Source organism: Bemisia tabaci, chromosome 2, assembly GCF_918797505.1.
Source record: "Bemisia tabaci chromosome 2, PGI_BMITA_v3".
NCBI classification, from domain to species: Eukaryota; Metazoa; Arthropoda; class Insecta; order Hemiptera; family Aleyrodidae; genus Bemisia; species Bemisia tabaci.
The window spans coordinates 32,399,224-32,413,517 of NC_092794.1; the positions used below are offsets into that span (position 1 = coordinate 32,399,224).

Genomic DNA, 14,294 nt, shown 5'->3' on the forward strand with positions numbered 1-14,294 from the left:
ATTGTTCCTGGCAGCGTGCCCAGATCTAACTAACGTCACTGAACAGAGGCTGGTTGATCAGAAACGGGTAATCATCAACAATGAGAAATTAACTGTGCAGGGGATCAAAGGAATAAAGAGAGAAGTTGCTAATGATTTACACATGTCATCTACTCCTACAGAGGCGGATGTTATCTCCACGTCATCATCAGTCGATGATTGCTCACGTCATGCTGGAGATGGGGTGGTCTTCCAAATCCAGTTCATAGGTTTGATGATTTAGCGGATAGTGTACCAAGTTTTGAAGACACGATGGAACTGGAAACTCGTGAGAAGATTAGATTCTTCAGAGACAAATGGAGAGGGAATAATCCAAATCTAAGACTAGCAATTCCAAAACTTTAGATGAATAGGATGTGCACAGACCACATAAAGATTATTAATGATAAAATCATCAGTAAACACATCTCAGGGGAGGCGGATCTCGAAGAAATCCACTTAGTCATCTACGCTTGTGCCTGCACTGTCACAGTTTTAAATGGCCAGAAGTTAAGGTTGCACTTTACAGGGTGAGCAATGTCCAAAAAGAGAGAGGAAACCTACCTGGCAACTGAGACTGGAGAAAAGGATCGGGAGATTGCGGAAGGAAATCGTTCAAACTGCTCCGTAGTTAAGAGGTATGAGAACCAAGAAACTGGAGAAGAAGATTAGTCTTATCATCAGGGACAAAAGTAAGACCGTGGAGGGAATTCAAGAAATTTCGAAGATGAAACTCGCTGTTTACGCAGCTCGCCTTCGAAGGTATAACGAATCCAATGATAGGAAAACCAGAGTGCCCTTTTCAATACAAACGGAAAGACGTTCTACAGGAATCTGATCTCGAAGGCGATACCAGTTACACCACCTACGAAAGGAGAACTGACCACTTTCTAGAAAAATCTCTGGTCTAATCCTATTCAGCATCGGGAGGGTGGTGAATGGATTGAAAAAGAGATTGCCCGGCAGGAAGCCGTGCCAGAGCAGACAAACCATGTTATCACTGTAAATGAGCTTGCGGAGACTATCAGGGGCACCCACAACTGGAGATGTCCAGGTGTCGACAATGTACAAAACTTTTGGTACAAGAACTTCCCTGCGTTGCATGCACACCTAACACAGCGAACCAACAGAATCGTTCAGCATCCCGAATTGGCACCGGAGTATTTAACACAGAGGCACAGAGGGAAGGACGTTCATTAAACCAAAAGATGAAGACACAAAGAACCCAGCGAACTATCGTCCCATCTCTTGTCTGCCCACCATTTATAGGAGAATTACAGGATAATTACAAGTGCAGGAAAATTGATCGGCACTTGATATCGAATGATGTCCTAATGGAGGAGCAGAAAGGGTGCCGAAAACCGAGCAACGGTTGCAAGAAGCAGTTAATAATCGATAGTGTTATTCTGAAGCAAACGGAAAAGAACCGCAGAAATTTTAACACCACATTCATGGACTATCGTTGGGCGTTTGACATAGTGCCTCATTCCTGGTTATTCTCCTCGAGAGTCCTCGATATCTACTAGATACATCCTGTGTTGAGACACCTCCTGGCATCCGTAATGAAGAATAGGAAAACGAAAATCTCCCTCCAAACGGTGGACGGCAAATTGGAAACTGAATTTATTTACATCAAACATGGAATTTTCTGGGGAGATGCGCTCAGTGCATTGTGGTTTTGTCTATCCCTGAATCCCCTGTCCAATGCTTTGAAAGACACTGAACTTGGGTTTCACATTAAAGATCGCAGCCAAACTCTGTTTACACTCAGTCATCTGATGTTTAAAGATGATGTTAAGATCTATTCCTCATCGCTGGGTGAGCTTTAGATCTTGCTGCGTGTTGTGGAGTCCGTATCTGCTGATAATATCATGGAGTTCGGATAGGAGAAGTCCAGAGTTCTGAATGTATATCGCATAAAGTGGGCGCAATAGGGGGAAGATCAGACTCTTTGTGGTGCAATGAGTCAGTTAAGCTCGGGAGGGATTTGCCTGCAAATAGTCGAATCTTACAGTTTTCGGTACGAGAAGAACGATGCGCACGTCAAAATTTCACGAAATATTGTCTCCGCGGAGATAGAACGCTTCCTTTTTAGGGATCCTCGAAAACATGTTTAAACCGACCGCCGTGAATTCTTGGATCTACGCGTCATAAGACGGGAAGATGGCGGCGGCGAAGCCGACCTGCTTACTACCACCACACTGTCATTGTTGACATCTCGATTTCGCGTTTGAGGTTAAGTGAGCTCTGTGTGAATGTTTCATATCCTACATACATCTGTATCGCATTCTGATTGAAAAGCTTAGAGAATTAAGAACAATGGATATGAATTTCAAACAAAGTAACCGACATAACCTCCAATTGACCAACAAAAATATACCGCCAACGCGTCGCCGCCGTGTATTCTTCCACTACGCTTTCCGCCGCCATATTGATCGTGACGTGTACGTCCAAGACCTACGAGCGCGCAGTTCAAACGCCGTTTTAGGCCACCCTAATTTTTGGCACTTTCAAATAAACTTTTCTCCTGTTTGCAGTCATCAAAAAAATTTAGGAAAAAAACCGTAAGCTTCGGTCACTTAACACTTCCGAATGACACAATAAAAAAAATTACTTAACTGACTCATTGTCGAGCAAATGGATGAAAATGATTCTTACAAATACCTAGGATTTCAACAGAATCGCACACTAAACCATGGTGACATTCATCATGGGGTTCAACAGCGTTATGAGCAGCGTATCAGGGTCTTGTTACGCTCTAGACTGAACTCAAGAAATGTATGTAAGGATATTAATACTTTTGCTGCGCCAGTCTTGACATACTCTTTTGGAATTATCAAATGGACCACCACTGATCTGGAGAATATCGACTTTAAAACCAGAGTGTTGTTGATTAAGAGCCGGAAGTTACACCCGAAATCCTGCAAAGAGAGAGTGACTCTCGGTCGGGAAGTAGACGGAAGGGGTCTGCTGGATATTCACGAGTTGTGAAATCGTCAGGTGCATGCTCATAGAGCATATGTTGCAAACAGAGAACACTAGTAGGGCGGATAAGCATAACAATCGTGCATTTCTGGAAGAAAGCATGAAACTTTCAGGATATCATCTTTATCTATAGAAGGTTCAATTTCGCAAGTGAGCCCAAAATTCTGAGGCCATGGGGGCCGAGGGGGCAGGGGGCCCTGATTTCGCTATGTTTTGCCGAATTTTCGCGTTGGATCATCGTGAGAACGCCGTTAACAATGTAAAATGTAATCAAAACTTGTGTAAACGTCATTAGTAGGTTCTCTCAAACAGTATCCCAAAATGCTATCACTGTCCAATCCCGGAACACCCCTCAAAATGCCTAAAATTCAAAATGGCGCCCATAATAAGGCCTCCGGAATATCGGTATTTTCACTTGTGCATATCCTGTCATGTGAGGTATCATTTTCCATGTAATTTTGGTCGCAGATTTCATATTTGAAGTCAAAACAACCCCCCCGGTCAAAATTGGTGCCCCCAATCCAAGATGGCGTCCAAATTTGAAAGGCAGGAGGGTGCATTTTTTAAACTTTTACGCGATAAGGCAAGTGATATGTCGTTCCCTATGTAATTTTGGTCGTAGATTTCATTACTGAAGTCAAAAGAGTCCTCCGGTCAAAATTGGTGCCTCAAATCCAAGATGGTGGCCAAATTTTAAAGGCAGGAGGGTGCGTTTTTTCAAATTTTTACGTGATAAGGCAAGTGATATGTCGTTTCCTATGTAATTTTGGTCGTACATTTCATTATTGAAGTCAAAAAAGCCCTCCGGTCAAAATTGGTGCCCGAAGTCTAAGATGTCGGCCAAATTTGAAAGGCAGGAGTGTGAATTTTTATGAGAAAAAAAATCACGTGAGATGACAAGTGAGGTACCAGTTTATACGCATTTTTAGTCAACAAAACGAATCTAAATGAGATGTAAAAAAAATCTTTTACACAAAAATGATACGAGATAATTAAGAGGGTGATCAGTTTGGCCGTCCACGGTAGGAATAATGTTAACAGGAGCATCTATAATGAGCAATTTTATTCATTTTTAAGCCCATATAATTTCTAAATAAAGATAAGGACATTTCACGCGACGCACCTGCCATACCCTCTCCAGTCAGTATAGGAGAAAATCCTGATCAACACATGCTGATTCACATTCCCAGTCAGGCTCTTCAGGATCTTCCTCCAACGTTTCTATAAGCTTTTACAGTTGGAGTCTTCAGAACTTCTGCATGAGTCTAAGAACGAAAAGATTATTTTTTTGGTGGTACAGCATGGTGTCACTCCCTTTCTTACAATGGACCACTGGACAAGGTACGAATTCACCATTCTGATACATGTATTGTAACTAAAATTGCATGTAGAACACGATGCATACGATAAAAATTACCGAAATTAACACCTTACGAAGATATTCAATTTTTCTTGATGCGTGAATTCAAACCACCCGCTCATGAAAACTCAATGCTCTACGTGATTCACATCGCGCGCTAAACGTTATCATGACAGTCTCTGCGATATAAAAATCTGGCAACCTCGATCTTGACGTTTTGGCTCAGCTGTAGCAAATTGCTAATAGTTTGAACAAAACATGGTGGGAAATGAACATTGCTCGATTGAGAAGCTTGCTGAAACCATTATAGTGCGCGATTTGACTCACGTAGAGCTTTGAGTTTCTTGTGAGCGGGCAGTTCAAATTCCTCGTTACCAATGTGAAATAAAAACGTTAATATCTTCCTTAGGAGTTAGTTTCAGTAATTTTCGTTGTGTGAGTCGTGTTTTACGTAAATTCTGGTTACGAAACATGTATCAGATTGCTTAAATGCGTACCTTGTCTAGTGGTCCATTACACCGGATAATTTTAAGCGGGGATTCCGGGAGCTGGAGGCAAGTCACTTAAAATAGGATGAAGCTCCTTGTTTTTATTCATCCATCCCCAAAGACAGGCATCCAGATCACTTCATCCCATCCACAGTTGAGTATAAAAGTAGCTCCTAAATTAATGTTACCTACTTCATTGCTGATGATATCGAGGGTACTTTCTCTAATTGAATGAAGACTTTGAAAGCAGGAAATTTTTCCTTCGATACATGATGACGGAGGTCTTCGAAAGTCACATCTTTTTGGCTACCATTGAGGAGTAATATTTCGACGGTGAAACAGCAAACGTGCGTATCTTGATTGCAGGATTTCAAAATATTCGCTCCCATTTTATTTTTTGAAAGGGGACCAAACCAACATCATGAAATTTTTACAGAATATTCCTCACATAGAGAGTGAAAACAAGCAAAGTTTTCAAGAAATGACTCCAGTATTTCTTAATGAAGGAACGGAAGTATGACAAGAAGTCTGCAACACCGCAAACCGAAATAGTATTTAAGCAGTTTCACCATCGATTTACTCTTTTCCAGCTCTTTATATCCGTTCATGGTTTTGATTAGGTTCCAAGAACCTTTCTTTAGATTCTTGCAGGTAAGGATCAGATAAAAGCGAAGCGTACAGAATAAAGTTGCTATTCCTATTTTATGGATGTGAGGGGTTGAATCGCAACCAGTAAACGCATGCGAGAACAGCGATCATCTCGGATTTTGCGCGTTTAACGTCACTTTGAAAACGCAAAGAAACATTGGTGTCTGCTCATCAATTTGATGGAACATTGGTTTGTGCAATGGATTCGTAAGTATGCCTATGCTTCGATCGCACTCGATTGAGTAGAGACCCACCAACTGAAACCGACTGAGAGTTTTCTAAATTATTTTCGGTACTTATTAATTGTTCATCCTCTGAGTCTAGGGCATCTGAAATTGAGTTCAGAGTTTTTGTGCAGTAATCAGCAAGACACCTCCTTATTAGTGGCTCATCATTTTTCACTTGTCAGCCATGATGGCAATCATCCTGATTATCTCGTTTCATTTTTGTGTAAAAGATTTTTTTTTACATTTCATTTAGATTCGTTTTGTTGACTAAAAATGCGTATAAACTGATACCTCACTTGTCATCTCACGTGATTTTTTTTCTCATAAAAATTCACACTCCTGCCTTTCAAATTTGGCCGACATCTTAGACTTCGGGCACCAATTTTGACCGGAGGGCTTTTTTGACTTCAATAATGAAATGTACGACCAAAATTACATAGGAAACGACATATCACTTGCCTTATCACGTAAAAATTTGAAAAAAACGCACCCTCCTGCCTTTAAAATTTGGCCACCATCTTGGATTTGAGGCACCAATTTTGACCGGAGGACTCTTTTGACTTCAGTAATGAAATCTACGACCAAAATTACATAGGGAACGACATATCACTTGCCTTATCGCGTAAAAGTTTAAAAAATGCACCCTCCTGCCTTTCAAATTTGGACGCCATCTTGGATTGGGGGCACCAATTTTGACCGGGGGGGTTGTTTTGACTTCAAATATGAAATCTGCGACCAAAATTACATGGAAAATGATACCTCACATGACAGGATATGCACAAGTGAAAATACCGATATTCCGGAGGCCTTATTATGGGCGCCATTTTGAATTTTAGGCATTTTGAGGGGTGTTCCGGGATTGGACAGTGATAGCATTTTGGGATACTGTTTGAGAGAACCTACTAATGACGTTTACACAAGTTTTGATTACATTTTACATTGTTAACGGCGTTTTCACGATGATCCAACGCGAAAATTCGGCAAAACATAGCGAAATCAGGGCCCCCTGCCCCCTCGGCCCCCATGGCCTCAGAATTTTGGGCTCACTTGCGAAATTGAACCTTCTATAGATAAAGATGATATCCTGAAAGTTTCATGCTTTCTTCCAGAAATGCACGATTCTGGGAACTTTTTCCCCTTATCCGCCCTACTACACCCCTTACATAGGGCAATCGTTAGCACGGATAGAAGCTATACACCTTTGAATTTGGCCTATCAGAGTCCTGTGTATCCGCCGTTTCGCACGGCTGAGCACAAAGAGACTGTTTGGGCATTTAAAGGGATGCACGGAAGACACTACAGCCAGGTCCACTAAGGTCATATCTTCAAGAGCCTGTCTTACAAATTTCTTCAGAGCGGGCAGTTGTTCCCGGAGACAGAAGGCTTTATACTCACCATCCAGGATCAAGTCTTTTGTACAAGAAACTGTAGGAAGTTCATCATTAAAGATGGGACCGTTGATGATTCATGCAGGAAGTGCCATTTATGTCCTGAAATGATTGACCACATCACAGCAGGTTGAAGACTCCTAGCTGGTACCGAATACACCAGGAGACACAACTCGGTAGCCAAAATAATCCACCAAGGGCTTTCATTACATCGTAACCTGTTGGACAGTGTGCCTTCGTACTATGAATGTAATCCTGAGTCAGGGATGAAAAATGATGACAGCCATTATATTGGGACTTCACCATCCATACCGACAAGACCATCCCACACAATGGCCTGATGTGGTCTTTCTAGATAAAAAGCAGAGCATTGTGCACCTAATGGATATCTCAATCTCTGCTGATGCCAACGTAGATGCTAAGTACAGGGATAAAATCGAAAAGTATCTGCCCTAAGCAACTGAGATGCAGCGACTGTGGAAGCTGGTTTATCTCAAAGACATAAAGACGGAGTGCTCGTATCTAAAAGCACGGGGAAAAAGTGAAGCCTGGTTTGGCGCTGGGTGCTTGTGTGAGTGTGTAAATGAGCGCGGGAATCCATGGCGGCAAACGGAAATTTGATTTGAACTTGTCCTCTTAATTTTTCCATATTTCTTCTTCGAAACGTATTTTAAATGCCTAAAACGAATATATTAAGAAAGTTGGGACTGCGTCCTATTATATTACACCTACTCTTGCTTGGTAATAGGCAGTAATCTCAGATAAAGTTAGTTTTTCTTCTGCTCATGGTGGTTCTGCAGGTTCAAACAGGTCGTTACAGTTCTAGATGACCGTCACTCCCAAATGAAATTAATCGGTCAACGACGGACCAAAGCTAACCTAAAGTTAAAGAAATATGAGTGGGTAAGTGAATTTGGGCAAAAATCAACCTAGAATACTTTGTTTCCGCAATTATTTTATTCAGTTCCCGCCCTACATTTGAATTCAAACTTGTCCCGATTTCGCCGCCAATCCTCTAGCCAATATTAGAGGTGGTTGAAAAGAAGCTTAATTTTTTGCTTTTAGCCCTCCGTCTTTATGTCTTTGGTTTATCTACAGCTCCGGGAAGTAAGAAATTTCTCCGCGCAGGGGGCGCCACCGCTGGGTTTTGATTTTTTGGTCCACGCTATTAGAGTCCGTACAGCTCCACGTGAGTCCTTGAGCTATTATGAAAATTAAAGGAATTTCTGTTTAAATCGAAAAGTCATAAGTTCTAGCCATAACATTCTTCTTCCTATTGACACTAAAAACGACGTGAAAAATAATTTCTGAAGCTCTGAAACTTGATCCCAGAAAAAAGCAGGGTTAAGCATGATGACCTTGATGCAACCAATTGCGATTGATCGCTCTCAGCAGTTGCAGATATCTCTCTCCCACCGTGAGCTGTCTCTCTCGCACTTACAGATATCCTGTAAAAGAAACTGGGATCAAATTATAGCTTTTATTATTAAACTTTCAAAGCTCGCGTCTGTTTCTACAGATTCCAGACGTAACTGCTAGAACTTATGAGTCTTAGAATTCAAAATATCTATTGTGATATTTAAATAATCACTGATTTTGGAGTCGGATTTTAGCAGCGCGACGTGGTGGATTATTTCGGAACTACAACTGAAGATTCACCTTAAAGAAGTAGTTACAGTACCATTTATAATATTCGTTACAAGGATCACTCCTCATTCTTTCCTCAGACATCTGAAGCAGCTCCACCAAATCCTTCACACCCGAAGTTCAAAGTCAGAGAGCTGTGATCCTGCACACGTGTAATATCTCTAGATCTTTTCTAAGCTCAGGGCAGTGACTGAATAATCTGCTTGCATAGTATTTTACCATTGGACTCAATTATTATTTTTATTTATACGACCAACTACTAATTAAGAAGTATATGTATTTTAAAATTTTAACAACTCTTTTTAAAATTTACTAACTCTCAAATAGCAATTTTTACAGGCTCTAGGTTAGAAAGACTTGGCCACGACCTGTGTTTCAATCAGTTCTTATCCAAAAACGTAATTTTTGTGAGGAAAATCTTCCAAAAAATATATAATAATGCTTGATCAAACCTGGCTCTCACTCTGCATCCTTCAAATCACCCGTCATGCGGACGGCGACACTTGGGTTCGGTTACTCCATACCACTACACTTTGGTTAGGCCACTCTAAGGTGACTAGCAAAATATTTTATCTTTCCCTGACTTCTCCTGATGGAATTCCCAGACTTGTTTAAGATGACGTACAGGGTGTTTCAGACCACCCGTACCAGGCATTTTTCTCGGTTGGTTTAGGTCGTACGAAGTCGGAGACCGCGGGGTTGAATAGGGAATTGACCCCAAGGAATCCGAATTTCGTGGTCCCGAAATCCCCCCACCCCCCCTTGGGGGGTAAAGGGGGGGTCACGATGCTAAAAGTCACGGTTCCCGACCGCATTGCGGATAGATCTCATCAGGATTGAAAAGCACGGAAAATTTCACGTGGAATTGACCCCTAAAAATCCAAAATCGGACCAGCCAAGGCCCAAAAATGACCCCCTAAAGAGGGGGACAGTACCCCCCTCCATAATTTCTCTTTGGTCTCAAAATTGACGTAAATTCTCCAGAAAAAGACTGTTTCCCAGGTAATCGACCTCGAGGAATCCAAATTTCATGGTCCCGAAGCTCCTCTAGCTCCCCTTGGGGGGTAAACGGGGGGCCCAATTTTAAAAATCGGGGCTCCTTTCCGAATCGCAAATTGATTGCATCCAAATTGAGGAGCAGAACACATTTACATCTTAAGTGACTCCTAAGAGTTCTAATTGACGCCCCTGAACGGCAGAAAGTAACCCCCTGAGGAAGGGGGCCTCGCCCCCGCCAAAAATTTCTCAGGATTCCTCTTTGGTCGCAAAATTGACGTCGATTCTCCAGAAAAAGACTGTTCCCCATGTAATCGACCCCGAGGAGCTCAGGGAACATGAAATTTAGAGTCCTCGGGGTCGATTACATGGGAAACAGTCTTTTTCTGGAGAATCGACGTCAATTTTGCGACCAAAGAGGAATCCTGAGAAATTTTTGGCGAGGGCGAGGCCCCCTTCCTCAGGGGGTTACTTTCTGCCGTTCAGGGGCGTCAATTAGAACTCTTAGGAGTCACTTAAGATGTAAATGTGTTCTGCTCCTCAATTTGGATGCAATCAATTTGCGATTCGGAAAGGAGCCCCGATTTTTAAAATTGGGCCCCCCGTTTACCCCCCAAGGGGAGCTAGAGGAGCTTCGGGACCATGAAATTTGGATTCCTCGAGGTCGATTACCTGGGAAACAGTCTTTTTCTGGAGAATTTACGTCAATTTTGAGACCAAAGAGAAATTATGGAGGGGGGTACTGTCCCCCTCTTTAGGGGGTCATTTTTGGGCCTTGGCTGGTCCGATTTTGGATTTTTAGGGGTCAATTCCACGTGAAATTTTCCGTGCTTTTCAATCCTGATGAGATCTATCCGCAATGCGGTCGGGAACCGTGACTTTTAGCATCGTGACCCCCCCTTTACCCCCCAAGGGCGGGGTGGGGGGATTTCGGGACCACGAAATTCGGATTCCTTGGGGTCAATTCACTATTCAACCCCGCGGTCTCCGACTTCGTACGACCTAAACCAACCGAGAAAAATGCCTGGTACGGGTGGTCTGAAACACCCTGTACGGGCACTTAATGTGATTATAACATTGGTACTACGACCGGATCAGCTGGCTCGCTGTGGACTCGATTTTCGCTCAAATTCACTTACACACATATTTAACTTTAGGTAATTTTAGGTCCATCGTCGATCGATTAATCTTATTTGGGAGTAACGATCATCTTGGACTGTAACGGCCTGTTTGAACCGGCAGGACCACCACTAGCGAAAGAAAAACTAACTTTATCTGAGATTCCTGCTTTTTACCAAGCCAAAATAGGTGTATTACACCGAGTCACCGTCCAAACTTCATTTATTTGTTCGTTTTATTGATTTGAAACGAGTTTAGAACAAGAAATGTGCAAGCATCAGGGGTACAAGTTCAAATCAAATTTCCGTTTGCGGCCATGGATTCCTGCGCCCATTTATACACTCACACAAACGTAGGGCGCCAGATGTGCATCACTTATCCCCCGTGATAGTGGATACGAGTGCTCCGTCTTTATGTCTTTGCACTCGGGATAGGTTACCCGACACCGCCACAATTGTGTTAGGTTATATGTCGACACATCAATTGGCGGTGACGCCAAGCCGTACTGATAAATTAAGTATTTAATTTTTTTCACCAACAGACAACACCGTATGATGAAGATCGATACATCGATTGGTCGGCGTTGCCGGATCTCACCAACACTTTAAACATCTAATTCTCAGCACCATCAGGCAACGCTTTTAGACAACGATCGATTGGCGAGGTTGCGAAGTCGAACCAATAGCTGAAACATTTATTCATTTTTTATTTTATTTAATTTTAATCAATTATTTTTCTTCATTTTAATAACTATATTTTTTTTTTATTTGATTCATGGGTTATTCACTCCTTTCTTTCAAAAAATTGATCTACTTTTATATTATTTTTGTTACTTTGAAACAGCGTGATGTAGAAATGTATAAGAATAGCGTTGCTTTCCATCATGGTATCGGCGCTGGGGACGTTCATGGTTGCGAAATTACACTCGATGAACACGCGCGCCTCTGGAGCTCCACGGCAGCGGCACTCGGGCGATCGCGAGGGTAAAGCAACGTTGGGCGTAGTTACTACTTAGATAGGGGACCTCTTGGGAATGTCTGCGGAGCGGAGATTTGCACAGTGGCTAAGAATCCCCTCCTTGTCTAAGAAATGCCTCGGCAATAGAGCAATTTAATTTTCTTGTATAATCCTTAATCTGTTTCTTCAATGGCTCTGCTGGTAGAGACGGCATTTTGGGCACGGAATAGGGAGCTTCCCAGGAAAGCCACTTCCCACGGGAATTATTCCCCTGCCCAAAACCGCCTGGGTGAAATTCCCAGGAGAAATTTTACACAAAGAGGGGCTTAAAAACCAAAAAATAACAATAATACTAATTGGGACTTTCGCAAACTGCTTGTTTTACCTAAAAAACTCAATGCATCTTTGAAATCGCCGGAGGACGTTGACTCCCATCATGACAATCTAACCACAGCGTTATACGTGGCTCTACCTGAATCTACAATATCACAACTCTCAACAGTTGGACCTTCAGCAAATGTTCCCCTTAAAATTAGAGACCTAGTTAAACAAAGGCATAGGACAAAATGCAAGTTCTACAGGGTGTCCAGCAGTTGACGTACATAACTTTCAGAATCAATTTTTTGGCTCAAAATATGACTTTCTTTGCTTTTACACATGTGCCCGAAAACGCTTCATAAGTGAGCTATGCGCATCCAAAGTTGCCATTTTCTCCTCTTCCAATTGATGTAACTCCCTGTTATTTTATCGTAAGTAGCTGAAACATAGTGTACCACGGTATTGTTTAGCGCACTGATCATTATTCATGTTTTCAAGGACGTGCGTCTACAGAAAATGACGTTACGAGCGTTCCCGAATTTTACAATTGCGATAATTTTTTTGGTAGATGATATTCAGAAAAACGGATTACGGCACGTGAAAGAGCGCGAAAAAGCAAGCGGAAAGGTTACTAAACAAAATTTTCCAGAAATGTGTCATTTCGATGCAACAGAGCTTTAAGAACGCTCCTTGCTGTGTAGGCAATTATTACTGCAAAGACTGTAAGAAAGCATAGCGTATAGGAAAGGAGGCTCATAGCTCACTGATGAAGCGTTTTCAGGCATATGTTTAGAGGGAAAAAGGTCATATTTTTGAGCAGAAAAATCTATCCTGAAAGTGAAGTACCTTAACTGCCGAACACCCTCTGTAAGTGAAAGATGAATGAGATCATCCACAAGCTGACACAATGTCTGAAGAGGCATCGTAGTGAGGGTTTTGAAGACTTTAGAAAGAGCCTTAATCCATACAAGAACTCTAGTTACTCTTTATGGGGTGATTTTAAGAGAAATCATCCGGAGGTGGTTGCTCAACTTACTGGAAAACCTCTCATATTCTTTTCTCACATTTTTGCATATCAACTTCAACTAACCAGGGGACCTCACACTCATGCCTCCTCAAAATCGATTGCTGTTTGGCCAAATGGTAGTTAATGAAAATCCACTGGACGCGTCTTTCAGCGTTTTTCCCAATGCCCCCCGGGAATGGCTAAAATTTACCCCAGTTGGGTCACCTTTTTCAGAGTGCGCAACGACGTGAATGACTGTGCGACGCGCCGTGCGCACATGATAGATTCGTTTGCGGGCCACGTTTCATGAACCGCTTTGGAGTAGTGGAGCAGTGGACGACTCGCGCTCTGCAAGTCCCAGGTGCCAATCTCGTCGTTACGGTTTTATTTTCATTTTTACCTTGTTTTTTCATATGCTTTTTCTATGATCGATATCTTCAATAATCACAAATCACAATTCATTGTCTTTTACATTGTTCTGGACTTATTCTCATGTGTCAATTGAGGCTAGGGGCTTCAAGTAAATAACTTGAGTACTTAATCTTGACAATTTCGCATTATTCCAGAGAGCACTGTGATAATTAAGATTGCCTGGACATATATACAAAATAGATCAGGGACTTAATAAATCTACTTATTTGTTCTATTTAGATAAAGTATTCAGTTTCCAACAGGAATTAACTATTTGTATTATTTGCACAGGGCCTTGGTCTAGCATTTCTCTAAGAATGCGAACAATGATTAAAAGTTTTTTTTCCTATTATTTAATCAATATTTTTTTTTAAGCAAACGCAAAATTTTGAGGAAAAATTTACTTTTAAGTTTCAAGCATAGTCAAACTTAAAGAGGTACCTAAATCTATCTTTAGATATACTGCCATTTTAATTTAAAAAAACTATGCTCACAACGAATGGTTGCGTTGTCCTTGTTGACCTGGTGTAATCAGTGAAATTTATTGCTGCAATACTATTTCATGGTGATTCGGTCCTCATGCCTAATGAGCTTGATCAGTAATTAGTAATTCTTGCATTTTTGAAAACTAGAGAGTGGACATAGTTCACAGTAATTTTTCCCGGTTTTTTGAGCAATATTAACCCACGAAATACGAGTTCAAAATTCCGTATTTTGAGCTCCTAT

At 41.7% G+C, this 14,294-nt stretch overlaps 1 protein-coding gene across 10 annotated transcripts in view; it reads right to left on the reverse strand.

Annotated features, from left to right (window-relative positions):
- Positions 1-14,294, reverse strand: part of Uck (Uridine-cytidine kinase) — a 184,675-nt gene that overhangs the window by 144,355 nt on the left and 26,026 nt on the right. Inside the window, exon 7 of one of the 10 annotated variants that reach the window (XR_011899295.1) lies at positions 7,122-7,332. The exons of 8 other annotated variants lie outside the window; for them this stretch is intronic. Coding sequence is in view for 1 of the 2 variants with exons in the window: in XM_072297164.1 (XP_072153265.1) it covers positions 11,518-11,561 (44 nt within the window). In the remaining variant the exon portion in view is untranslated. Of the gene's footprint in view, positions 1-7,121; positions 7,333-11,379; positions 11,562-14,294 lie in introns of those variants that run through there. One more of the 10 variants, XM_072297164.1, reaches the window with a different exon arrangement.